This window comes from Lacerta agilis, chromosome 16 (assembly GCF_009819535.1).
Source record: "Lacerta agilis isolate rLacAgi1 chromosome 16, rLacAgi1.pri, whole genome shotgun sequence".
NCBI classification, from domain to species: Eukaryota; Metazoa; Chordata; class Lepidosauria; order Squamata; family Lacertidae; genus Lacerta; species Lacerta agilis.
In genome coordinates this window covers 5573433-5601360 of record NC_046327.1, presented here as the reverse complement: position 1 = coordinate 5601360, position 27928 = coordinate 5573433, and the positions used below count along the sequence as shown (strand labels likewise).

The 27928-nt window shown below is 43.7% G+C and overlaps 1 protein-coding gene across 3 annotated transcripts; it reads left to right on the top strand.

Moving 5' to 3' along the window:
* The first annotated feature begins 231 nt into the window (after positions 1-231).
* Positions 232-24660, top strand: PLAA (phospholipase A2 activating protein). 3 transcript variants are annotated; one of them, XM_033173725.1, is made up of 14 exons: positions 232-468; positions 5472-5665; positions 7020-7120; positions 7205-7325; positions 9373-9540; positions 10594-10729; positions 12212-12381; positions 12648-12805; positions 12934-13153; positions 14627-14698; positions 17029-17100; positions 18526-18627; positions 21123-21287; positions 23937-24660. In XM_033173725.1, exons 1-14 carry the CDS (start codon positions 320-322, stop codon positions 24500-24502), a joined length of 2394 nt encoding a protein of 797 aa, XP_033029616.1. In that variant the 5' UTR covers positions 232-319; the 3' UTR covers positions 24503-24660. The 3 variants fall into 3 exon arrangements, with proteins under 3 accessions (XP_033029616.1, XP_033029617.1, XP_033029618.1); XM_033173726.1 differs by lacking the exon at positions 17029-17100; XM_033173727.1 differs by lacking the exons at positions 21123-21287; positions 23937-24660 and adding an exon at positions 19037-19215.
* The last annotated feature ends 3268 nt before the right edge of the window (positions 24661-27928 follow it).

Below are 27928 nucleotides of genomic sequence, written 5' to 3'. Positions count from 1 at the left end.
GTAGTCTCCACCTGCCCAGGTTCTCCCCTATAAGGGCTACCGGAGCCTCCATTTGCATCATGGGAAATGTAGTCTCTTCTCTCCTGCTGCCCAGGTTCTCTTATCTATAGGGCTCCCGAAGCCTCCATTTGCATTCTGGGAAATGTAGTCCTTCCCTTCCACACCCCCCCTCCGCGGTGCCTTCTGGGCGTCGCGCCTCTTCCGGCGCTCTGCGGAGTGACGGCGCTTCCGGCGGAGGGCGGGCGAGAGGAAGCGGAGGAGGCGGGCGCCGGCGCTGCTGCTGCTGCTGCTGTGTCAGGGGGCTCGAGGGCTGTTCGCGATGGCCGCCGCGGGGGGCACCTACCGGCTTCGCTGCTCCTTGGTGGGCCACGAGCTGGACGTGCGGGGCCTCAGCTGCTCTCCCTTCCCCGCCGGCTCCTTCGTCTCCGTGTCCCGGGACCGGACGGCGCGGCTCTGGGCGCCCGACAGGTCAGTCTTGGAAGGCGAGGCTGGGAAGGAAGGAAGGAAGGAAGGAGCCCTGAGGGGGTTTTTGCTCCGCCTTTGCCCTCCCTTTGCCGTTTCCATATCCTCTGAAATGAGGATTTCTCGGTTGCTGGCTCCGTTTGGAGGCATGGCGGGGTGCGGGTGGGTTAGAATCGTAGAGTTGGAAGGGACCCCCGAGGGTCATCTAGCCCAACCCCCTGCTAGGCAGGAATCTCAGTAATAATAATAATAATAATAATAATCTGGGCGGCTTCCAACAAAAGATTAAAAATACATTAAAGCAGGGCTAAACAGGGCTGCCTTCAGATGCTAAAGTATCCATGACAGGTGGCTATCCAAGCTCTGCTTAAAAATCTCCAAGGAATTGTAGAGTTGGAAGGGACCCCCAAGGGTCATCTAGCCCAACCCCCTGCTAGGCAGGAATCTCAGCTAAAGCATCCACGACAGGTGGCCATCCAATCTCTGCTTAAACACCTCCCTCCCATGGGAAACCGTTCCACTGTCAAACAGCTCTTGCTGTCAGAAAGTTATTCCTGATATTTAGTCAGGAATCTCCTTCCTTGTAACTTGAGGTCACGGGTTCGAGTCTTGCCTTCCAGAGCAGGAGAAAACAAGCTTGAGATATTTGAAGATGGCTATCCTGTCTCCTCTCAGTCTCCTCTTTACCAGACTAAGCATACCCAGTTCCTTCAAGAGCTCCTCATAAGGCTTGGTTGCCAGACCCTTGATCATCTTGGTTGCGCTCCTCTCCACACATCCTTCTTAAATCGTGGTGCCCCCATAAATGGACACAGTATTCCAGGTGTGGCCTGGCCAAGGCAGAATGGAATGGTACTATGACTTCTGTTGATGCAGCCTAGAATAGCATTAGCTTTTTTGCTGCTGCATCACACTGTTGATGGGTGTGATAGGTTGACCATTTGATTTCAGTGGGATTAGGACCGCCTAGTTATCCGAGTTGTGAATCGTGCCACATGTTTACAAGTTACTGTTTAAATTAGGAAAGTCGCCAGCTTGTGATTTGAAACATCTAAATGGTTTTCTAAAGTGATGGACTCCTTATTTCTTTATGTGACCTGTAGTGTTAGAAGCTCAGATATATAAGCTAGGGGCCAAAAGGCTCCTTAAACCAAGGATGCAGTCACCAAAACAGAATATCTAGTTGCCATTTTTGGGCAAGACAGCTCTAAAGTCTTATTTTTCAAATGATGGACTGACTGCGATTGATTCTCAGTTAAACATCTGGCTAGTTCAGAGGACAACCTTGAGTAGGTTAAGATCCAGGGAGAGTCCATATATATACTGGCTTATTCCTACCTCTCTTTCTTAATGGTGACACAGACTGTTCATAACGTAGGAATATTCTTCACAACTGTGAGCAGGGCAGTGGAACGGGGCAAGTGAAGACAAGCGACAACAATGAGCTATAACATTGTTAACTGCTCCTGCTCAGGCTGTACAGAAAAGGCATTTTGGTTCCTGAAATTCATTCTGATTGTGCCGATAAAATAGAATGGATAGAATTCTACAGGTTGTGGTATTAGTTGCATCTCCAGATGGTGGAGATGTCAGGTGCCGTCCCAGACATCTTCACTTGGTCGCAAGTGTCAATAGTCAGGTGATCGCAAGTTACCTGCCGTGCCACAGACTAGTCTCCCTTCAAGCACATATCCGTTTTGTCATAGGTTAGTGGCCTAGACGAATGAAATAAAAAAATAGACTCTTCCACATTACAAGCACTTTGCCTGGTAACTTGGAAGGAAATATTTAAGAGTACAGTCAAACATCTTTTGTCGAACATAATCCATTCCGGAAGCCTGCTTGGCTTCTGAAATGTTTGATAACTAGGTGCGGCTTCTGGTTCGTTGCACTCAAGCGAAAGCCGTGGCGGACGTTCAGCTTCCAGAAAACCTTTGGAAACTGGACCATTTACACACTGAGAGCCAGTGTGGTGTAGTGGTTAAGAGCAGTAGACTCGTAATCTGGGGAACTGGGTTTGCGTCTCCGCTCCTCCACATGCAGCTGCTTTGAGACTCCTTCGGGTAGTGAAAAGCGGGATATCAAATCCAAACTCTTCAAACTCTTTGGGCTTTAGGTGTCCGGGAGCCAAAACGGAGGTGTTCGGGAGCCAAGGTTTGTGAACCCCGAGCAGTTGTTGTGAATCCCGAGCTAAAAAAATAAGTTTGTGAAAAACATCTTTGAGCTTAGGTCACTTTGAGCGCATTGTTGATTTTCATCTTTAGTTTAGGCTTAATGTGCAGGTGTATATGTATGTGTTTATCATGGTGTGCACATCATGCACATGCATGCATTTAATTTATTATCTGTCCTTGTGCCAAGAGTTATTGGGCCACAGTTTGACTGACAAGATCAGGTTCTTCTGGTCATGGAACATTCTAGTGCTGGGGTCTGGATGTGGCAGGAAAAGTATTGTACACTCAGTAGCTTGAACAGCTTGAGAAGTACCTTGGAGTTACAAGAGGGAGCAAAAGGAAGAGCAAATACAGACTTCAGCAAGCAACAGCATTGTGAGGGCTACAATTCCTAAACTTCTAAAAAAATATTATAATACAGGAGAGCTACTGAAAGAAATTCCCATCACAGACTACAATACCAATGGCTGTCAGTGCCTTTGCTTACCAAAAAGAGTCAAGGCCTGGTGGGGCTGTCATTAGCATAAATTATTATAAACCAGGGGTGGCCAGCTCCCAATAGACTGCGATCTACTCACAGAGTGGCAGTGATCTACCCCCTTTTTGGGGGGTTCTGGTCAAGGTTATTGATCTTTTTTTAGGGAGAAGGAAAGCCCCAGTTTTTGGGGGTGTGGGGCTAACATTTTGAGCTTTTTTTAGGGGAGCAAAAATTTTGAGCTTCTTTGTGGGGAGCCAGTGATCTACCACAGACACCCACTGATCTACCGGTTGGACGTGCCTGTTGTAAACTATAAAATGTCCCCTTACTCTATTTATGTAGCTCCGTAACTGTTAAGGCCATTCTTAGACTTTTCTGTGAGGAAACAGTTCTTTCTGACATATGTACACCAAACTATGTTCTTCAGGGCCATAAAATCATGAGCAAACTCCCTAAAATGTCAAGTCCAGTTCACAAATTGAGATAGATGATGTCTGAGCCTATGTATAAAGTACCACTCATTGTTTTAAACTTGAAAGGGAATTATGAAAATACAGATTGTATCATAATGGTGGATTTGCATTAGTGGAGTTACTTAGGCTAGCACAATTGGATTTACCAATTCCTCCTTCCAAATGCAACCCTAGTCTATGCCATGTGCTATACCATTCTCCTACCCTCAGGAACAGCTAATGGATACGAGGAATTGGCAAAAATCAGGTGCAAGCAGAAGTGGCTCTTCTAGGTCAAAGTCACCACCGGATAAAACCCCGAGAATGCACAGAATTGCAACACCATTTTATTATAAAGATTCCTAAGCTGGCCTTCAGTAAAATGAAACAAAGACAACTAATCTTCCAGAGGCGTGATGATTATAGTCAAAACAAGGTTACTGGTAGTCTTTTAGACTAAAGACATTCTGAAGAATTTAATCACAAATGCATGTTATCAAGCTAGATTGCTTGCCATGTTTTAGAGGAGACCTTGAAGTGGCACTGAGGTTGTGCATAAAAACAAATGTTTGGAAAAAGAAGAAGAAGAGTTTGGATTTGATATCCCGCTTTATCACTACCCGAAGGAGTCTCAAAGCGGCTAACATTCTCCTCTCCCTACCTCCCCCACAACAAACACTCTGTGAGGTGAGTGGGGCTGAGAGACTTCAGAGAAGTGTGACTAGCTCAAGGTCACCCAGCAGCTGCATGTGGAGGAGGGGAGATGAGAACCCAATTCACCAGATTATGAGTCTACCACTCTTAACCACTACACCACACTGGCTGTTATTCCCTGATGGAATGTAGTTGTTGGAAATGCCAGCAATGCGTGGCCAAGTCCTAATCACCCTAGCTTATTTGGATGTAATGCTAAAACACCGTTTTGCGTTATGTGAGCGAGTTTCCTGCTCATGGTTTCCCTTCCCCCTTTTTCTGGTACAGCAGGCATGAAGAGCAGATTGGAAGATTTCTCTTGTTCATTGTTATGTGTGAATGTGCTTGACCTTAACTAGAGTTTGTCTGGACAAGCCAGAATTATTAACTATGATTTGAAGTTGGCAGGTTCAAAAGAGCTATAATAATGATAATAATAATAATAATGATAATAACAACAACAACAACAACAACAACAACAACAACAACAACAACAATATAGTCATATCTCATGTTGCGTTAGGTTCATGTTGGACTGGATGGCCCTTGTGGTCTCTTCCAACTCGTATGATTCTATGTTGCGTCTTTTCGGCTTGCGAATGCAGCAAACCCGGAAGTGTTTACTTCCGGGTTTCGCCGCGCGCGCAGATGCGTTCTGCGCGCTTCGCGAATGCGCAGAAGTGATCTGCGTGCTTCGCGCATGCGCAGAAGTGCTCTATCGCGCTCTGTGCTTGCGCAGAAGTGCCGCTCTAATTGCGGGCTTTTCAGGGTGCGAACGGCACCCCGGAACGGATCGTGTCCACAACTAGATGTACCACTGTAATAATACAACAACAACAACAACAACAACAACAACATTTCCTTAATACAGTTAAAAGCTGACTACCTCTTTGTATGAGTTCATACATAACAAACAACAGTTAGTAGAAATAGAAATAAAAGCTTCCAACCTCTGCCTTCTGGCTGTGCCAGAGGGGGAGACATGCATGGGGAGTTGGGAGCACATGAATCCACTGCTTGTGTTAATGTGATCAATGATAAATCTAATTGGCTATAGTGGTGTAAATCAGGAGCTCACCCTGTGAAATTTGCACTATGGCTAGAACGTACATTGGCATTTAGATACCAGATAGATTTCACCTGGCTTTTTAAATGGGTAGGATTCCCTTACTACAGGAACATAAAAACTTTGGTTTCTTTTTTTGTCTCCAGTCCCAACAGAGGATTTACGGAAGTGCACTGCATGAGCGGCCATTCAAATTTCGTTTCTTGCGTGTGTGTCATCCCTCCGAGCGAGCTTTATCCACGTGGATTAATTGCCACCGGCGGTAATGACAACATCATTTGCATTTTTGCTTTGGACAACTCTGCACCACTGTATGTCCTTAAGGGTCATAAAAACACTGGTAAGAATACACAGATTTTTAAATTTTATTTTCAGCATACCGCTTTTGGAATGTTAACAACTCAAAGTCGCTTGGCTTTATGTGTTCTAAGAAATAACTTGATTTGTAAAGTTTTATCATGAGCAGATGTTAGCATTATTTTCTGAAACATTATGACCTTTAGAAATGTTACATCATCATCATCATCATCATTATTACTATTACTATTACTATTTATTACTTGCCTATCACTCTGTGGTCCCAGGGCAGGTTGCAATAATTAAAATACAATATTAATAGTAAAAGGAAATATTGCACGATATTAAAAACAGTTTAAAAAGCCTTGAAATTATAGAAATAAGGTGAGTTCTAGAAATATACCTCTCAAGTGTCAAAAGTGAGGGCAAAGAGGTGTTTCTTTAGCACTCCTCCAATCTTAGCATCTTAGAGGTTCTCTAGGGAAATGGGCCTGGAGGTAGGAGATATGGCTTGGAAGTAGGTTTAATGAAGGAATAAGAGAGACCGATGATAGTGTCACCAAGGCAGAAAAATATTTCCCACAATCTGTCAACAGCTGAGAAGACAGAACCTTACTTGTGTAGCTATTTTTCAGTCAAAAGTACCAGTTGTTTGTGGTAGCTTCTCATCACCTCATGTATTTCCAAGGATGAAAATTAGGTTAGTGTCACGGGACAGTCAGAAAGTGGTTTGGAGAAGGGAGAGTGGGGAGAGAGGAGCGTCCAAGAGGCTGTGGAAAGCAGTAGGCAGGAACAAGGAGGGAGGGAGGAGAAAGGGTTAAAGGAAGACAGTCAGGTGGAGGACAGAGAGCCAATGGGGCGAAGGACGAGAGCAGCGTAGGCGTGTCGTTTTACCCAGACTACTCTGTTGGAGGCGGTCCCGTAAGCTGGCACTGCTGGCAACTGAGAGCGATGGATCGGATGCGTGAGAACTGAGCTCCGGCTTGTAAATACGTACATAATAAATCCTACTCGTACACAGCCAGCCTAGCAAGTGCATTTACTCGTGGGAGGCTTCCGCACGATCCTGACAGTTAGTGAAATTTGCTACGGCATATTGTCTGAAAATAGACCAAAACCTGTAGCTTTGCTTTGCCAGCACATCAGAACACCTTTTCTCCCTCCGCTACACACAACCCTTGTTTTAGTCGCGACTGGTACGCGCACAGTGGCACGCGTGCGCAAACCGCTGAACTTGGAAGTGACCCAGAAACATCATAAAAGACGTCACTGAAAGGGAGGAACGGGGTGATTCAGTTTCACACAAGCGCACAATGTCCCGGAACGCAACGCTCACGCAAATCGGGGAGTAGATTCAATGTGGATTTTGACGATGTTTATTTAATCTTCTGTTCTAGTTTGCAGCCTCTCATCTGGGAAGTTTGGCACCCTGCTTAGTGGTTCTTGGGATACGACAGCCAAAGTCTGGTTGAATGACAAATGCATGATGACACTACAGGTACATTACCAGCAGATCTTGATTATTTGAACTTCAGAAAATGTAGATTGTCTCCGTCAGCATTCATGTTGTTCTTCTTTATAGGGCCACACTGCAGCAGTATGGGCTGTGAAGATATTACCTGAACAAGGATTAATGTTGACTGGTTCGGCTGACAAAACTATTAAGCTGTGGAAGGCAGGTCGATGCGAGAGAACTTTTACTGGTAGGTGCTTGGTGGCACTGTGGGTTAAACCACAGAGCCTAGGGCTTGCCAATCAGAAGGTCGGCGGTTCGAATCCCTGCGACGGGGTGAGCTCCCGTTGCTCGGTCCCTGCTCCTGCCAATCTAGCAGTTCGAAAGCACGTCAGAGTGCAAGTAGATAAATAGGTACCGCTCTGGCGGGAAGGTAAACTGCATTTCCGTGCACTGCTCTGGTTCGCCAGAAGCGGCTTAGTTATGCTGGCCACATGACCCGGAAGCTGTATGCCGGCTCCCTCAGCCAATAAAGTGAGATGAACGCCGCAACCCCAGAGTCGTCCGTGACTGGACCTAATAGTCAAGGGTCCCTTTACTTTTACCTTACTTGGCTAAAACACTTTCTGTGTATACACACAACTTAGCAATATGCCTCCACACCTGGAGAATTAAAGAAGTCTGAGTTTTATACTAGGATTTGGGTTTTGAGGGTTCTTTCTTCTTCCCCACCCCATTTTTAGAAATTAGTGTGGTTCTTTATCTTGAAAGCTTAACAGGAAGAGAAAATTGCAAGTTCACTAACTTTATGTAATAAAGGCTAGTAAATGGAGGGCAATTAAAATGGTGAGCCTTCCCAGTGGTGGCCTCACAGTTGTGGAATTATTTTGCTTATGAAATTGGCCGGGCCTCGTCACTTGCAATCTTTAAAAGCATATGGAATACCTCCCCCACTTTTCTGCGTGGCTCTTATGGTTTACTGTAAATCTGTGGTTGCAAAGTAGGGCCTCTGTTGGAGACTTTGTGGGTTTTATTTTATGGCTGATTTTTGCTATTGACACAATAGCTATCTGAATATGGCATTAGGGGTGTGTGGATAGAATTTTTAGATATACCTGTCAAGGCATTCCAAAGCATTTATGAACTATAGAGGGTTGTCCCATCTATGAGTTTCCACTGCCTCTTCACCGTGAAAAGGTCTGGAAATGGGAGCTGCTACCTCTTGTTATGTAGATCACTTGGGCCAAGCCATTCGCACGATAGGAGCCAGGAGCTATTTAGAGTACTTTCATTGAAGAAGAAATGAAACTTAATGCGTGGCCAAATAACAGAAACTTAGGCTGGGATAAAGAAATGAAACTTGGCAGAGCCAACTGTTGACACTTGGCTGGAGCAGTTTTTGGAACTGAACACTTAGCTCAGGTCAAAGTACAAAGCTAACACACCGAGCATGTCCATTTTTTTTTGGGGGGGGTTCTTTTTGCTCATAAGCAGAAAACTGATAATAGTAATTTTTCTTTGGAGGTGCCATGTGTCAGGCACAGCAGTGATGATGTCTTGAAACAGCAAAGTGACAGAGCCAATGGCTTCTGAGTTTTTGCAAGGATAGTGCAAAAGTTTGCCTTTCCTTTAACAATGTACCTTGCGTTCCCTTCAGTAGTTCAATACTTGTATTCAGGCTCTGTGTGTATGTAGTCCCACTGACATGTAAACAGATCAGTTAAAAAAGTGGATGATTAACCTCTGAAAAATCTTTGACCGCCCTTACGTGTAAGAAATTTAGGAAAGCAATCTATTAAAATGCCTTTGATGAAAGGACAGTCCTGTGCTGTAAGCAGTGTCACTAAAGATTCCTTTTCATGCTCTTATGCTTTGAACAGGGTACAGTGCCTTTTAGTTTTTTCCATAATGCTCCCTGTTGAACCACCAGTCTAAGGTTTCCCAACAGCCTGTGCTTGGACAGAAGCTGAGCCATCTTGTTATGTGCCAGCCGTAGCTTCCTGTCGTTGAGAGGGAACTCAAGTAGTGGTCATGAGTCTGGGGCTACAATTACACAAATGATACTCACACAGAGGGTCTATATTTGAGACGATCTCACTGACTAGGGGGAAGCAAGACCCTGTTCCTGACCACATGTCTTGCTACTAGTAATTTTAAAGTGAGATCTACTTTTCAATACACCACATGAGAACATGGTTTTATAAAACATTTCATGGCTAGAGAATATCACCTTTCAATAAGATGGGGAGGGGCTCTCAGTGAGACTTAACGTTTTATCTATCTTTCCTTTCATAAAGGACATGAAGACTGTGTTAGGGGCTTAGCCATTTTAAGCGAGACGGAGTTTCTTTCTTGTGCAAACGACGCCAGCATTCGGAAGTGGCAGGTATCGGGAGAGTGTCTCGAGGTTTACTATGGCCACACCAATTATATATACTGTATATCGGTCTTCCCGCAAAGTAAAGGTAAGAAACTGTCCTCAAGACATACTTTTTTTTTTTAAAGACACACTATAAAAAGGATTGTGCCTTCTAATTAAAAGTAGATTTAGAACTGAGTAAGTTATATTTCTTTGACTGGCACTAGAGTAATGGTTTTCAAACTCCCTTCCATAGGAGACTCCACATTAATTTATCTGCCACAGTACCCCTGTTCTGGCTTGCAATCTAGGGTTTTGCAATCTAGGGTTTTGGCTTGCAATCTAAGGTTCACTCAGTATACGTGCAGAGCTAACCAGGCTTGCTTAGTTCTTGTAAAACCTGGCAGCTAAGGAAACCTAGGATTCCAAGGAACCCCCAGATTTCCCTAAACGTAGTTTGAAAATTCCTGCAATGGACGGCTGAAGAGGCTGTCAAAGGATGTCAGTGCTATGCACAACCACAAATAACAGATTTCTTCAGCTTCTTTGCAACCTGATAAACTATAACGATAACCCTCTGTTATAGCTAAGCATGGAGTGGTTTGATTGGCAAGTGGCTTTGACTCCTTGTTTTTTCCTACCCCTATTTCAAAGTGATGGATTTGATCCAAAGGTGCTCTTAAGACAAGAGAGGTCTTTTTGAGGCACAAGTGCTGCTGCCAGGGGAAGGGATTTGCACATGCAATCACATCTGGCTGTGAGCTGAAGTGCTTTCAGTTGCACAGGTAAATCTTGAAATGCAAGCCATTGGCTTGCAACGGAACAGCGAAAACTAGTGGCGCAGCTATAAAACGGCTAGCGAGTTAGCAAAGCTGAGTAGGGTATGGTAAGGTTTCAAACTGGATGGGGGACAGCATGTTGAGATTCCTGCATTGCAGGGGGTTGGACTAGATGACCCTCAGGGTCCCTTCCAAGTTATGTTTCTATAAGCCAAAAGCTGCAATAGAACTATTTTATAGCTAGTTTATAACATATTGCTATGTTTGTGTAATGTGTAAATGTGCTTGTACGATCATAATTCGAGTCACGGATGTAGAGAAAGCTAACTTTACATTTGCGTCTTTCTCAATCTAATGAATGGCACGTTGCATTATTTTAGATTTTATTACTACTAGCGAAGATCGATCGCTCAGGATCTGGAGAAAGGGGGAATGCACACAGACAATCAGACTTCCAGCTCAATCCATCTGGTGTTGTTGTGTGTTGGACAACGGGGACCTTGTCGTTGGAGCAAGGTATTCAGATTCCGGCTTCCTAACATCTGTTTGTCAAGATAAATAGGCACAATGCTGAAGGCAGGCCGAGTAGATATTTTTTGTGCCGTGAGAAGGAATGATCTGGCCTCACGCTCACACACTTCCTTGCTCTTCCCTGGAGCGGAGCCAGAGAGGAAATGGAAGATTCTGCTTCCATTTTTAGATTGACCACAGTTCAGTGTGTCTGAACTATAAACTGTGGCTAAACTCTATGATTAATTGAAACCAGCCAGTTTCCTATGCTGTGGTTTGAAGCTGACTTTTCAGTAAACATTGAACCCAGTTTGTAAGGGTTCGTTTATCATAACAAGTTAGCATGGAAAATGGAAGCAAAAGGTTCTGAACTCCTCCTAGAGGAGTGCAGTAGAGGCATAAGGAGGGGAATGTGCGAACCTGATATACCGTATATTCTTGTAATGCTAAGCTATGATATAGCATTGCATCCAAAGGAGATTGTTGAACAAAGCAGAGTTTTAAGGATATTTTTTGGGAACTGGCAGAAGTTTGGCCATAGTTCACCAGTGGATCCCTGGCCAATTTCTGGTAGACGGTACATAGCAGTTGTTGTTAAATCTTTATTTATTTATATATATATATTTTGTAACGTATGCAAACAAAACACACAGGAATATTGTGCACCAACCCAAAGAAAGCATATACAGTCATACCTCAAGTTGTGCACACTCCATGTTGCGTACGTTCGACTTACGGACCTCCGCGACCCGGAAGTTCTCCCTGGAGTGCGTGGGTGCGCAGAAGTGTTCTGTGCACTTTGCATATGCGCAGAAGTGCAAAAACACACAAACTTCCGTTTTTTTTTGGGGGGGGGAGGCGTTCATGTTAAGCACGCCCGTGTTACGTAGCGCGATCTGTTCTGGATCGCGTGCGTAACACGGGGTACACTGTACTCGAAAACTACCCACAAATGTGTGCTTTTATTTAAAATGCATCTCTGGAGTATTTGTGGAGCATAGGAATTCATTCATTCCCCCCTCCTGCAAAAAAATATAGTCAAGCCCCCCATAAGGTCTGAGGAAAAGTGGACCAGCCCCCTGCTGAAAAAGTTTGCTGACCCCTGACCAAGACTATATACTCGGTATCGGTTAACATAGATCATTTATGCCTTAACCTTGAGTACAGTTTGGCTGTGCGATCTTGTTTTGTAGCTGATAAGTGACTGAAATGAACGCTAGGGTTAAAAAAATGTAGACCGCACAAGTTTGAAGTTGGTCCTCAACTTGCTGCATTTCACTGGATTATTCTAAAATAATTACCTTGCTTCCTGGGGAAGATCGGTTTGAAGATGAGGCATAAGTTTTATGATATAAAGGCTGCTCAGCAATCTGGATTTCTTTCTTAGAGAGGGGTGGGGACGGGGACAGCAGTAAGAAAGGAAATAGGATGTGCGGGGGCAGGGGAACGCTTTCCTGGATAACGAAATGATTATTTTTCCTCTTTCAGTGATGGCATTATCAGAGTGTTCACTGAGTCTTTGGAGCGCACAGCAAATCTGGAGGAGATTCAGGCTTTTGAAAACGAACTTTCTCAAGCAAAAATTGATCCTAAAACTGGTGATTTAGGGGACATCAGTGTTGATGAGCTTCCTGGGAGAGAGCATTTGGATGAACCAGGTATAATTTTAAATTTATCTGGCAAACATGCATCCCCCCCCAAGCTCCTGCTGCCAATGGGAAGCTGTGCACGCCTCCTATGCGCCGGAAGGAGCACTGGAAATAGCGTTTGCGCATGCGTGCGCGCATATACACACACACACTCTGGCCCACCGCAGTGTCTGTGGGACTGTGAACCGGCCCAAGCCACAAAAACCTTGCCGACCCCTGACCTAAAACCATTCTCTCCAGGCACGCAGCTTATTTCCCCCTCTCTGTGTTTTAAGGTACAAGAGACGGACAAACGAGACTTATTAAAAGTGATGGAAAAGTTGAAGCTTATCAGTGGAGCGCTGGTGAAGGGAGGTGGATGAAAATCGGGGATGTTGTCGGTTCATCAGGAGCCACACAGCAGACATCGGGAAAGGTTTTATTTGAAGGAAGGGTAAGTAATTTTTCATCCCTAATGTTCAGTAATTAAACCCTGGCAGCCCAACCTATTGTTGGCTGTGTGCACTGGGATGGTACGTATAAGAATAAATAACTCTCGCCGTTTCCCTTTCCTTAAAAAAGGAATACGACTATGTTTTTACTATTGATGTGAATGAAGGCGGGCCGTCTCACAAGCTGCCCTACAACATCAGTGATGATCCCTGGCTGACGGCATACAACTTCTTGCAGAAGAATGATCTAAACCCAATGTTCCTGGACCAGGTGGCCAAATTCATAATAGATAACACCAAAGGGCAAACGCTGGCACCCACGAATGCGGAATTTTCAGATCCTTTCACAGGTAACAGAGAGCTCCAAGCTGCCCTTGATTTGCTACCTCGCTGCTTCTTAAATAATTATTGTAAGGTTTTCAGTGGCTGCTCGTGAGTAACCAGGCTGACTCCGAGGCTTCTGAAACCAGGTTTCTTTATTGTGCAAATATATACAGTGCAGCTAATAAAAAGACGTCCAGCTCATCCTTCGGCAGAGTCCGGGAATGGCCCCTTCCGGTTCTTTGCCCAGCATAAAAGGCGCGGGAAGCGGAGCCCCCGCCTACCCCCTCTGCGTCTTTCCCCCCTGCGCAAGTGGGGAGACGGAAGAGGTGCCTCCCCTCCAGCCTCTGCTTGGTGCGAGGGCTCTCTTTCCCTGTCAGAGCCCTGACTCCTACTTCCTGCTCCCATCTCTCCCTTCCCCACTAGAGGGATCACTGCCTTCCTCACTGGATGAAGATGAATTGCTCAGCAGCTGAGGCGGGGGCTTGCGACACCGATAAAGCCCTGGCAACTCCTTGCCTTCCGGCGAGGGCAGCCCCCTGACAATTATTATAATAATAATAATTTATACCCCGCCCATCTGGCTGGGTTTCCCCAGCCACTCTAGGCGGTTTTCAACCAAATATTAAAAACAATACAGCATCAAGCATTAAAAACTTCCCTAAACAGGGCCGCCTTCAGTTGTCTTTTAAAAGTAAAGTAGTTGCTTATTGCCTTGACATCTGCTGGGAGGGCATTCCACAGGGTTGGTGCCACTACCGAGAAGGCCCTCTGCCTTCTCGCACATAAGTGAATAGCGTGCCCGAGTTCTTTTGCCCCTGGGCATACTGTGGAATACTTATTATGTATTTTGTGTTTTTATATTGTAATTTTATCTTGAGAACTGCCCAGTGACCTGCGGGCGGTATATAAATTTAATAAATAACAACAACAACAACAACAACAACAACAACAACAACAACAACAATAAATTTTTATTTATACCCCGCCCTTCCCAGCCAAGAACCGGGCTCAGGGCGGCTAACACTAATTAAAATCACAGCAAAAACATAAACACAATCAATTTAAAATAACAGATTAAAATACAAATTTAAAATTCAATATTAAAACTGCAGTCTCATTTTCAAATAGCCCACCCATAAAAGAATGAAGCATAAATATCAAACAGAAACCAACCCAAAGGCCAGGTGGAACAGCTCCGTCTTGCAGGCCCTGCAGAAAGATGCCAAATCCCGCAGGGCCCTGGTCTCTTGTGATAGACTGTTCCACCAAGTCAGGGCCAATACTGAGAAGGCCCTGGCCCTAGTTGAGGCCAACCTAGCATCTTTGTTGCTCGGGATAATAATTTGCCTTTCTGTTTGCAGCGGATGAAGTGGAGTGTTCTTAAAAGTATGGGCACTTCATTAAGGAGCGAAGTTAATGGGGTGTTTCCCCTCCATGTTTTAATAACAGAGTGCATCGGATCACAACTGCATTCTTTTCTTCGGTTTATCTTTTCATAGGCGGTGGCCGCTATGTTCCAGGTTCTTCCTCAGAGTCCAGGGAAGGGCTTCCAGGTGCAGATCCATTTACAGGTAACTGTGTCAAAGATGGCAGAGTTTTTTCTTCTGGGGGCATGGGTGTAAAGTTTTGGGTTTACAGTTGGTGTGGGCAAATGGAGCTGATTGGAATTCCGGATGGAGGAGGCAGGGAACAAAGCTGTGATGTTGGCTCAGTAGTGTTTTGTTTTATTTAAAAAAAAATGTGCCTTAGAATCATAGAATTGTAGAGTTGGAAGGGTGATCTAGTCTTCGCCCGGGGAGCCCTAGAATGTTCAGCCCTTGTTATACAGAAAAAGCACCACATTTCTAGAAGCAAAGGCTTCTTTGGACCAGAAACTTCTTGTAGCTTGGCTCCCCCCCCCCAAAAAAACATTTTTTTACAGGTGTGTCCTGAACGAATGATCATTTGGTACTGATTGATTCAGATGAGTATGAGTGTTGTAGAGCAGTTTCACAAAACTTTGCATCCCAGGGAGGAAATGATCGCACTTGGCAAGGCACTTCCTTGGCAAGTAAATCAAGGGCTTTGGTTTCAATGGCGACCATATGACACCAAATTGGGAGGGGTGGCTAATACCCCTGAGGACAGGATCACAATTCAAAATGACCTTAACAGATTAGAGAACTGGGCCAAAGCAAACAAGATGAACTTTAACAGGGATAAATGTAAAGTACTACACATGGGCAAAAAAAATGAAAGGCACAAATACAGGATGGGTGACACCTGGCTTGAGAGCAGTACATGTGAAAAGGATCTAGGAGTCTTGGTAGACCATAAACTTGACATGAGTCAACAGTGTGATGCAGCAGCTAAAAAAGCCAATGCAATTCTGGGCTGCATCAATAGGAGTATAGTATCTAGATCAAGGGAAGTAATAGTACCACTGTATTCCGCCCTGGTCAGACCTCACCTGGAATACTGTGTCCAGTTCTGGGCACCACAGTTCAAGAAGGATACTGACAAGCTGGAACGTGTCCAGAGGAGGGCAACCAAAATGGTCAAAGGCCTGGAAACGATGCCTTATGAGGAACGGCTTAGGGAGCTGGGTATGTTTAGCCTGGAGAAGAGAAGGTTAAGGGGTGATATGATAGCCATGTTCAAATATATAAAAGGATGTCATCTAGAGGAGGGTGAAAGGTTGTTTTCTGCTGCTCCAGAGAAGCGGACACGGGGCAATGGATTCAAACTACAAGAAAGAAGATTCCACCTAAACATTAGGAAGAACTTCCTGACAGTAAGAGCTGTCCGACAGTGGAATTTGCTGCCAAGGAGTGTGGTGGAGTCTCCTTCTTTGGAGGTCTTTAAGCGGAGGCTTGACAGCCATCTGTCAGGAATGCTCTGATGGTGTTTCCTGCTTGGCAGGGGGTTGGACTGGATGGCCCTTATGGTCTCTTCCAACTCTATGATTCTATGATTCTATACATCTGGGCGCTAAGGCAACCGTGGTGGATGAGCTAGGAGCTAGCTGCTTAACAGTCTTCAAGACTGAATTTGAGGTTCAGAATAGAAGTTGAGACATGAATTGCGCTTGCATGTAATAATTGCCAAAGGGTTAGTGAGGCTTCCTCAAACTCAGCCCTCCAGATGTTTTGAGACTACAACTCCCATCATCCCTGACTACTGGTCCTGCTAGCTAGGGATCATGGGAGTTGTAGGCCAAAAACATCTGGAGGGCCGAGTTTCGAGGAAGCCTGGGTTAGAAGATCATGATTCCTACGAGACTCAGTCCTGGGCTCTCTCACACAGGAAACCTAAGGCTACAATCCCATGCACTTTCTCTAGGAAAACAATGTACAGGTGAAACTCAAAAAATTAGAATATTGTGGAAAAGTCCATTTATGTAAACAATTGTTTTCATTAGCTACTGGAGTTTAATATATGAGATGGACTCATGGCATGCAAAGCGAGATATGTCAAGCCTTTGCTTGTTATAATTGTGATGATTATGGCGCACAGCTGATGAAAACCCCAAAGTTGAAATTGTTAATTTGGGGTTCTCATCAGCTGTACGCCACAGTCATCACAATTATAACAAATAAAGGCTTGACATAATTCACTTTGCGTGTCATGAGTCTATCTCTTATATTAGTTTCACCTTTTAAGTTGAATTACTGAAAGAAATGAACCTTTCCACGATATTCTAATTTTTCAAGTTTCACATTTGAAATAATAGAAGTAAAAACCATGTAGAACCCAGTGGTGTGGAGGAAAGATGTTGGGATCCAAGTATGGGACCCACAAAAATGGAGTGTGGGCTTGCTGTTGCTGTTGGTTTTTTTTGTAATTATTATTAAAACCCAAACATTTCATACTGTGAATGTTTAAGCAATGTGAATGCAATTTTGTTCCTGTTTTTCTCTAGGTACGGGTCGCTACGTCCCAGGATCAGCATCTGACCCTGCAGCTCCTGCAAGTGGAGCCGATCCATTTACAGGTAAGTAAATCGTCCGTCTCACAATTGTGAAAACTTATTCCAAAGCTCCGTGCTGGTCACTTGCATCTGCCCCCCCCCAATAACAAAATCCCATGCCCACCATCTTGTTGCCACTTCACTCCAGCTAAGCTGTCTTTGTGTTGCTTCTAACTAGAGAAACCAAGCACATTGTTCTAATAGCTGACCGCACTTTCTCTCCAGGCTTAGAGAGAGGCTAGTGAAGAGAACGCACGTGCTTGTGAATAAGTTGGTTGCAGTTTAGACGGCAGAAATGCAGATAAAGGGAAAGTTGGGGTGGAAGTAAGGTGAGGTAGGGCAAGGAAAGGAGAGATGGGGTGAGCAGCCTAGAGGTGTGTGTTTGGGGCAGCGGCGAGTGAAGCATCCGTTGTTTGGGATAAAACAGGAGAGGCCAAATGGAGAAGAAGGAAAACCATGGATACCACCCTAAGCTCCTTGGAGGAAGGGTGAGATTAAAAACGTAGTAAGTAAATTAAGACTCCAGGGAATTTTTTTCTATCAGATCTGTTTTGAGCTGTTAATTTTATTCAACCCAAGAGAGCTTTCAAAAATCTCACAGGTGACCAATGCTAAAATCTTCCCTCCTCGAAACTGTTGTCGTATCGCTAAGACTCCCAGAGTTTTTCACCTGTCTGTCTTTTGCCTCGGAAAGCTCTTTTCCTCCCTTTTTGCCGTGAAGCTGCAACAATCTTAGACGAGAAGCTATTGAAAAAGGCAAGAAAGCCTAGATAAACTCAACTCTCTTTCTTCCCCGAACCACAAATGACAACAGTGTCTCATACCAAATGCAAACGAACTGTGAAAAAGACTTGTGTGAATTGAAAGTGGAGACACACTATTCTATGCCTTTATTTGTCTGTTACACAAGAAAATCTTTAATAAAAACTTTATTTTTTATTTTTTACCAAAGATTCTCCATCCCTGTTCTCAGAAGAAGGATGTGAAATGTGGCTAGCTGGCTTTTGGAATAGCGCATGGATAAACACAAATGGAGTTAATAAATTTAATTATACTGTGCTCCTTTTGAACTAAATTTTGGGGGCACTTCAGACTCTGAAATGTGTTAGCTAATTAAGAAGCTGAAATGCTCAGGATATGAAGTGCTGTTTGTGTAACCATTTTTTCTGTAGGAGTTAATTCATTAGATTTTATCCCACTCTTTCTCCCAGGAGTGCAGAGAGGTGTTTGAGGTAGGCTTGGATTAAATTACTTGGTCAAGGCCACACAGTGAACAAAGCATTATTATTATTATTATTTTAAAAATGTAGACATGGAATAATTTAAATTACGGTTTAGCAATCTTTTAAATAGCTACATAATGTGTGACAATTAAGCTAATGTTTTCTCCCTGCTATAGGGTGCAAAGCTACACTGTTAAGTTTCTAACAATCTATTTCTCCCTTCTAGGGACGGGTGCCTACAAATTAACTATACCTAAAGCTGAAAATATTTATTTTCCAAAGAAGGAAGCTGTTGCTTTTGATCAGGCCAACCCTACACAAATAATGGGTGAGTGCATTTGTTAAATGACGACTGGGGTGAGCAATTATCCTTCAAACATGTCAGTCCCGTAAAACGTTTTATTTTACTCCCCTGAAATTATTTTCAGCCTGGTTTTGCGTCTGAGAAATAAAACACAGGAAGGTTGGATTACAAAAAAGATTTGTGTTTTTAATCTAATAAAGCAGCCACTTGCTTCTTGTGAATTAGAAATATTGCAGGTCATGCTCTTCCCAGCATTGCTTATCTCCCCCGGTTGAGAAGAAGTGAATATTTTGATACGCCGTAAGGACAGGAGCAATTGCTAAATCTATCGAATGTACTTGCCGTTTTGCCCCTCTGGCATTCAGTTGACCGCAGTCCTCCCTGGATAGCTGGGAGCATTAAAAGCACTGCCTACTTTCCCCTTTCTATGCAGCTGGAATAGATGACAAGGGGTGCAAGCAATGAGCAGCAACATAATCAGTGGATCTGCTTTTGTGGCAAATGGACTTTTGTGCAAAGCTGTACAGTACAAACCTTTTTTTGTTCTTAAGCCATTAAAAAGGAAGGTTAGTTTCAAGCTTATTGATTTGTATTACGTGATTAATGTCTTGCAAGGATATTGGAATAGACTCCTGAAATCATCCGAGATGCTAGCGTAACCTGAGCCTGCTGCCGACACCAAACTCATGCAGCAATCTGCCATGGGTTCTGCGGGTTCTCTTCTCCACTGTGTGGTTCATATAACGCGAGGTGTGCAGTTATACATGTCATCCTCAATTTGTGCCATTTAGGGGCATAGCGGGGGGGGGGGGAGGGAGGCAGGGGGCCCCAGCCCCACGATTTTAAGACGGTGCTAGCCAGGCGCCCCAGTGCAGGGATCCCCAACCCACCTGCCTGCCGCCGGGGGTTTCTGGGCCCCAGAGCCCGGCCTTGCCGCCACGACCCCCTCGCTGAATGGCCGCCTGGCCAGCTTTTTTTGGGGGGGGGATTTGTCCACCAATGGCCGTTTCGTCTGGCTGGGCTCCTCCTTGTGCGCAGTCCCGCTGGCACGGTAAGTTCTGTTCACCCTCCACACCCCACCTGGCACATGGGGCACCCAGGTGCCAGCTGGCGCCACAACACTGCTGGTGCCAATCAACTTGTACAACTGCCCCCCCCCACACATTGCATGTTCTTTCAGGCATGTAGTGAAGGGGTACTTACCTGCTCCTCTGCCACATAAGTTGGGTCACTGTTCTGGAACCCGAAAACTGAAACCTAGTTTAATGTTTATTTTTTATAAGGCAAACAGTGCTGTCTTGGGCACCAGTTGCGTGGGTGGCGCTGTGGGTTAAACCACAGAGCCTAGGGCTTGCTGATCAGAAGGTCGGCGGTTCGAATCCCTGCGACGGGGTGAGCTCCCGTTGCTCGGTCCCAGCTCCTGCCCACCTAGCAGATTGAAAGCACGTCAAAGTGCAAATAGATAAATAGGTACCACTCCGGCGGGAAGGTAAAGGGCGTTTCCGTGTGCCGCTGTGGTTCGCCAGAAGCGGCTTAGTCATGCTGGCCACATGACCCGGAAAAACTGTGCGGACAAACATCGGCTCCCTTGGCCAGTAATGCAAGATGAGTGCCGCAATCCCAGAGTCGGACACGACTGAACCTAATGGTCAGGGGTCCCTTTACCTTTACCTAGTGAGCCTATCATCTTTCACGATTTTCAGAGTTCAAAATTAAGCGCAGGCTGGGATTCCTTATAGGAAGCATCCATAGGGCAGAGACTTAAAAGTCTCAAGAATGAGGTACACACCAAGCAGACTTATACCAAGTCAGGCTGTCTGTCTATGCCAGCAGTGTCTCCTCTGCCGAGCAGTGGCTCTCCTGGGTGTCTTGTGCGAATCTCTTCATCCTGGAGGGTCTGAAAATGAGAACTTCGACATGCTGCTCATGCGCTCTCTCTCTCCCCCATTTGGGCTATATTTTCATTTTCAGAAGCTCAAAGCAATTACAAATGCTCTTGAATTTATTGTAAACATCTGGTTCTCATCTTCCACACTAAACTTCAGTAGGTTTACTTGGGAGTACTTTACACTGAATTTAGTGGTGCTTTCTTCCTGGTAAGTACACCTTGGGACTGCAGCCTCTGTCTCATGATTTGAGGTTTAAATCTTAAATTGTTTTGGACTTCAGATCACATGTTTCATACATTCCCTTTCATTCTACAACTCTTTCCAAACTCTCACTTAAACATCTTAACATTTGTGTGGTGAAAGGAACATAAAACAATTGAGAAGCAATGCCATGGAACTATCTCCTGTGCAAATCCTAGAGAGCACACTGCTTATGCATAACGCAAATCAGGTTTTGGAGCACATTTGAGATGAAGCAAAATTGTTTTATCATTGGGGACATGAAATATGCTGACAGGCAGCGTTAGAATTTAACTGAATCGAGAATTCATTTTTGTATTCGTTTTCATAAAACATAACGTGAAGAGGGTCAAGTAGAGCATTTCAAAATATCTCCCATTTGTCTCACAGGAAAACTGAAAGAACTTAACAGAACTGCCCCTGCTGAACAGCAGTTAACTGAAGATGATTTAGGTCTTCTAGAGAAGATGCTCTCTATAACATGCAACACCTCCTCTGAAGCACCCACAGCACGGCAACTGCAAACTTTGTGGAAGGCAATTAACTGGCCAAATGGTATGAAATTCTTGTTGGGGACATCTAGTAGGTTCAGCAAATTAGATGGGTAGATAGCAGTTCGAAAAATGTTCACCTTATTTCACATCTCTTTAGATACACCAGTTTTTATACCACAAATAATTTTATTTCTTTGTATTGGTAATTTTCATTTTAACATAATAGTGACTGATAGGATGCTGTTCCATTGCCCATAGGGTGAAGATTTTGTCGATTAAAGTTCTAAAGTTTAATCTTAAAGGTAAAGGTAAAGGACCCCTCACAATTCAGTCCAGTCGCGAATGACTCTGGGGTTGCGGCGCTCATCTCACTTTACTGGCCGAGGGAGCCGGCATACAGCTTCCGGGTCATGTGGCCAGCATGTCTAAGCCGCTTCTGGCAAAACCAGAGCAGTGCATGGAAACGCCGTTTACCTTCCCACTGGAGCGGTACCTATTTATCTACTTGCACTTTGATGTGCTTTCGAACTGCTAGGTTGGCAGGAACTGGGACTGAAAAATGGGAACTCACCCCGCCGTGGGGATTTGAACCACCAACCTTCCGATCAGCAAGCCCTAGGCTCAGTGGTTTAGACCACAGCGCCACCCGTGTACCAAGTTTAATCTTAAGAGTATTCAATATTAACCCCCCCCCCGCAAACCAGCTTATTTTAATAGCAAAGATTCAGTTGTCTGAGTTACATAAATATGCTAAGGATTCCATTATTTCCCTAAAATAAAGAGATGTAATTCAGGCTAGATCAGTTCCCAAACTGCTGAGTTCATAAAATTGTCATCAGCCCCAACCCAAATTCTTAGGAATATAAATGAAAAACTTTTAGAAATAATCAATATGTAATTATTTATTAATTTTGATTCCCAGTAATGGCAATTGATAAAATGTTGTTTTTGTTTTTTTTAAAGGAAGTAAAACAAGTGAAAATAATGACAACATTAAAAAAAAAATCTTCTCTAATGAGATGGATGGGCCTAATGGGCTTTTAACAAGCATGTGAATATTGGGCTGTAGGTTTTGTGAGTCTTGAGTCACCGTGTTCTTTGTTGTTTAGCCTGCTTCTCTGTTCGTACAGCAGCACGGTCTGAGAATACCGTTGTATTGTGGAATCGTCTTTTTAAAATACACTGCCATGTATTTTACATGGTGGCGCTGTGGGTTAAACCACAGAGCCTAGGGCTTGCTGATCAGAAGGTCGGCGGTTCGAATCCCTGCGACGGGGTGAGCTCCCGTTGCTCGGTCCCAGCTCCTGCCCACCTAGCAGTTCGAAAGCATGTCAAAGTGCAAGTAGATAAATAGGTACCGCTTTGGCAGGAAGGTAAACGGCATTTCCATGTGCTGCTCTGGTTCGCCAGAAGCGGCTTTGTCATGCTGGCCACATGGCCCGGAAGCTGTACACCGGCTTCCTCGGCCAGTAATGCGAGATGAGCGCCGCAACCCCAGAGTCGGACACGACTCGACCTAACGGTTAGGGGTCCCTTTACCTTTACCTTTACCTTTACCATGGCCTCTTACACACATTTAACTTCTGTGATTTCAACCTTACATGGTTGAAGACAAAAGCTGGTTGAAATTGTGCAAGTTAAATGCAGGCAAGGTAGAGAGCTTAAAATCTCTTTTTTGAGCCTGGTCCTCTTGGGATTTCCTGAGAGGCAAGAGCTTTTAAGCTCTCTGTTTCCAAGTTTTGCGTATAGATGATTTTTATGTATAGGCAGAACCCTCAGAACTGAACCACCATGTTAGATGCGATTGTCTTGCACAGAAATTCCTCACTGGCCAGGGAGGTGCGCTCTCTACTTCCTTAATGCCCTTTATTTCAGAGTTCACAAATATTATTTTTACCATACGTCAGGGGCGTCCAACTCCCAAGAGACTGCGATCTACTCGCAGAATAAAAAAAATGGCAGTGATCTACCCCCTTTTTGGGGAGTTCGTGTCAAAGTTTTAGAGAGGAAAATGTCAAAATTGAGTAAAGGGGAAAAGTTGCTCACCAAAAGATCTCTAGGAAAACAATCTGTCTCGCAGTGAAAACTCCGTCTTCCGTTCCAGCGATCGTGCAAAAATGGAGGAGGGGGCAGGGCTGGATGCTCTTATGCCACCCCAAAGGAAAACGAGCCCCAGTCGATCCCGATCGACCTGTTGGACACCCCTGCTATACGACATTAATAATAATAATAATTATTTTTATTATATGCCACCTATCTTGACTGGGTTGCCCCAGTCACTCTGGGCAGCTTCCAACACAGTAAGACATTAAACATTAAAAACTTCCCTAAGCAGGACTGCTTTCAGATGTCTTCTAAAAGTCAGATAGTCGTTTATTTCCTTGACATCTGACGGGAGGGCGTTCCACAGGGTGGGTGCCACCACTGAGAAGGCCCTTTGCCTGGTTCCCTGTAACCTCACTTGTCGCAGAGTGGAAACGGCCAGAAGGCCCTCGCAGGTGGACCTCAGAGTCTGGGCGTTTCCACCCCAGGTCTTTATTTACCCCCTGCCCAGTCCTTACACCCCTAAGGGGGTCAAGTATCGACCCCTTTAAGAAACCCTGGGCTAGATGAACCTTTGCCATAGGGGTTATTACAACAGACCTGCTGAAAGCTCTGCAACATTTCAAAGTATATATAACAAGGTCACTTGTTTTCCCTATGTTCCTAGACATTGTCTTTCCAGCGCTCGATATTCTTCGGCTATCCATCAGGCATCCCAGCGTGAACGAAAGCTTCTGCAGCGAGAAGGATGGCCAACAGTTCAGCAGCCACCTGATCCAATTCCTGAACCCCGGAGGAAAGCAAGCCAACCAGATGCTGGCCCTTAGAATTTTGTGCAACTGTTTTATCCACCCAGTTGGCCAGAAGCTCATGATGTCACAGGGGGACTTGATAATGTCACAGGCCATAGAGCTGAAAATAAGCAGCAATAAGAACATTCACATTGCATTAGCCACTCTGGCTCTGAACTACGCTGTCTGTTTACATAAAATTAATAACATTGAGGGGAAGGCTCAGTGCTTATCAGTGATCAGCACAGTCATGGAAATTGTGCAAGACCTCGAAGCTATCTTTAGACTACTTGTGGCTCTTGGGACATTGATCAGTGGTGATTCAGATGCTGTACAGTTAGCTAAGTCTCTGGGGGTTGATTCTCAAATTAAGAAATATTCCTCTGTATCAGAACCGGCTAAGGTAAACGAATGCTGTAGGTTGGTCCTTAACTTGCTCTAACCGTTTTGTTTTTTTTAAAAAAAGCACTTGAGAGTCTATGGCTATGCTGAAGATAAACTTTTTCATATTTTACAACAATGGAGAGAAGAAATACTGTGGGTTAACTATCTGGACATTAAGTGAAAAAAACCTAAATAAAATCTTTTTTTGCACTGATACGGAATTTGTTATCCTTCAAAGCTGCAATGCATGAGAGTTGGTCTGCAGTAGCTTTTGAGTGTTTGGAATTAAACACCAACAGAAATCAACAAAGCAACCTTGATTGACCCGAGGCAGTTTAAGAACAAGCTATCTTAGCTTTGTTTTTCATGTCATATTTTAAAAGATAGCACATCAGTGTACAACCACAGCATTTTAAGTTATAGTATCTACACTCAATTGTTCCAGCTTTTAGATTGTGAGGCACTGCTGCCTAACATGGTCCTGATTTCTTGTGGAACAGAATAATGCAAGAGTTTTTAATTTTCACATAGATTTTCTTTTTTAACACTTGATCTGAGAATTTCTAGTATGCCAGGAAACATGTACTTTGAGTTTTCTGGTGTGTGGTGCGGGCTTTTCTTTTTTTTTTGACCCTCTGTAAAATGTTCCTTTGGAATATATATGGTTTTATCTTTCTTGGGATTCGGCGATAACCTTCCCAATGCTGAAGGAAGTGCAATGTTATCTGCAGCCAGCCAGAGTGCACTAATAATGCAGCCGAGTTTGAGCTGTCTCATTCATATTGATGAGATGTTCATTCTAAAGTCTAATCCCTTACACCTAAATGTCAACATCATTCCTTAGTTCCTTATCAGACTCATGCAGCTCATGCGCTTATCCTTTTTTTTTGTCCTTGTTCAGTTAGAAATTACAGCTGCAATACTAAATATGCAAATAAGTATTTTGAGATCAGAACGTACCGTTTTATTTTGGGAAATTCAAACAAGCTACGTTAAATGTTATTCTGGGGAATTCCCCCTTCTGATAGCAACACCTCACTCGATAACCAAAGTTGGAGTCTGCTAATGTTGTAAAAGTCCCCCCATCACTTTCTCCTTTGATGCATTTCCAAACTTGGCTAAATATGTAAGGATAATAAGCTTCGGTCTGGACAAATTAACATTTTGTTTCCCTGAATAATGTCACTTGGTTCTGACCGTATTCAAACACTGCTGCTAAAGTGTGCAGAACCAAGGGGACAACACAGTCCTTTTAAAAAAAATTAATAAAACGTGTCTGGAACTGAAATAGCTCAGATAAGAATAAACATGCACTTTGAGCTGTGTAAAGAATGTCTTTGAAAAGTAAAATAGAAAATTCTTTCCAGTAGCACCTTAGAGACCAACTGAGTTTGTTCTTGGTATGAGATTTCGTGTGCATGCACACGAAAGCTCATACCAAGAACAAACTCAGTTGGTCTCTAAGGTGCTACTGGAAAGAATTTTCTATTTTGTTTCGACTATGGCAGACCAACACGGCTACCCACCTGTATTTGAAAAGTAAAAACTTGTATCCAAGTAGAAAGGTGAAGAAGACAAGTGGGAGGGTGGGGTTTGAAGGATATATTTTCCTGCAACGTGCAAAGAATTCATTGGCAAAAGAGCCATATAGGCTGAGACTTTGCAGATGAGTTGTCCTGAGAACGGCCAGAGCACATAAGTATAGTTTTGCTCTTCTCACAGGAGCCAACCAGATGCCTATGAGAAACCTGCAAGCAGCACATCAGCCCCACACGGGGCCGGATTTAGGTTTGATGAGGCCCTAAGCTACTGAAGGTAATGGGGCCCTTTAAATAATAATAATAATAATAATAATAATAATAATAATAATAATAATAATAATAATAATAATAAATTATCTATACCCTGCCCTTCTGGCTGGGTTTCCCCAGCCACTCTGGGCAGTTATATTAAAAACACGATAAAACATCAAACATTAAAAACTTCCCTAAACAGGACTGCCTTCAGATGTCTTTTAAAAGATAGTTGCTTATTGCCTTGACATCTGATGGGAGAGCGTTCCACATGGCGGGCGCCACCACCGAGAAGGCCCTCTGTATATGTCCAGCTGTCTTGTCGCTGTTTTTGTTGTTGTTGTTGTTGGTTGGAATATATGCTATATGGTAATTTATGGACCTAATAGGTATCTCAAGCCATCTGCACATGTTGCCACGCAACCAGTCCATGCAGAATGTAGGCACCCTATATATAGAAATGAGTGATATTTTAGGAAGGTTGTGGACTCTCTTTCCTTGGAGGTTTCTAAGCAGAGGTTGGATGGCCATCTGTCCCCTGGGTGCTTCGGTTGAGGTTACTGCATTGCAGGGGGTTGGACTGGATGACCCTTAGGTGTCCCTTCCAACACTATGATTCTGTGAAATCTGAGTCGAGCGTAGGTTGAATTTTGACATAACCTGAAGACTTTGGGCTGGAAGTCCTAACCAACCTGGGCTGCAACATTAAGCAGTATTGCAGGAGCTTGCAACATGGGAGCATGTGATATATGGGTAGGGCGGGTATTTTTCATTTTATTTTATAGAAATCTAAAGGATCCAATTTTCCACATGAAATAAGATGAATATTTTTATTTTATTTTATTATGTTTATATATTCTTTATTACTGAAATCTAAAGGATCCTATTTTCCACATGAAATAAGGTGGGCATTTTTATTTTATTTATATTACATTATATTATATTACATTATATATTTTATTTTATGCAAATCTAAAGGATCCTATTTTCCACATGAAATAAAGTGGGCATTTTTATTTTATTTATATATTTTATTTTATGGAAATATAAAGGATCCTATTTTCCACATGAAACAAGACATTTTTATTTTATTTATATTATATTATATTATAAATTATATTACATATTTTATTTTATAGAAATCTAAAGGATCCAATTTTCCACATGAAATAAGATGAATATTTTTATTTTATTTTATTATGTTTATATATTCTTTATTACTGAAATCTAAAGGATCCTATTTTCCACATGAAATAAGGTGGGCATTTTTATTTTATTTATATTACATTACATTATATTACATTATATATTTTATTTTATGCAAATCTAAAGGATCCTATTTTCCACATGAAATAAGGTGGGCATTTTTATTTTATTTATATATTTTATTTTATGGAAATATTAAGGATCCTATTTTCCACGTGAAACAAGACGGGCATTTTAATTTTATCGTTTCTCACTTATTTCCCACATGCAATAAAGGCATATTCGGAGCACGGACTCCTCCTGCCTCCATTTCTGCCCCAATCTCTCCCTCTCTGGACCAGCTGGAACCGGAACCTCCAGCCTCTCCAGAACGATCCACTCTACCTCTTCACTAGCTCTATGTTAGGTGGGCGCGGCGCGGGTGACGTCGTCAAAGCGCGACGCACGCCCGCCGGACGAGGCGAAGGCGTCGTCGCTCTGTGACG

Bases quoted from the DNA above. Each gene is read 5' to 3' on its own strand.
- PLAA (XM_033173725.1), top strand. From the start codon at position 320: ATGGCCGCCGCGGGGGGCACCTACCGGCTTCGCTGCTCCTTGGTGGGC. The intron at 12,382-12,647 runs GTATAATTTTAA...CTGTGTTTTAAG, and splicing joins AGAGCATTTGGATGAACCAG to GTACAAGAGACGGACAAACG. The intron at 18,628-21,122 runs GTGAGTGCATTT...TTTGTCTCACAG, and splicing joins CAACCCTACACAAATAATGG to GAAAACTGAAAGAACTTAAC.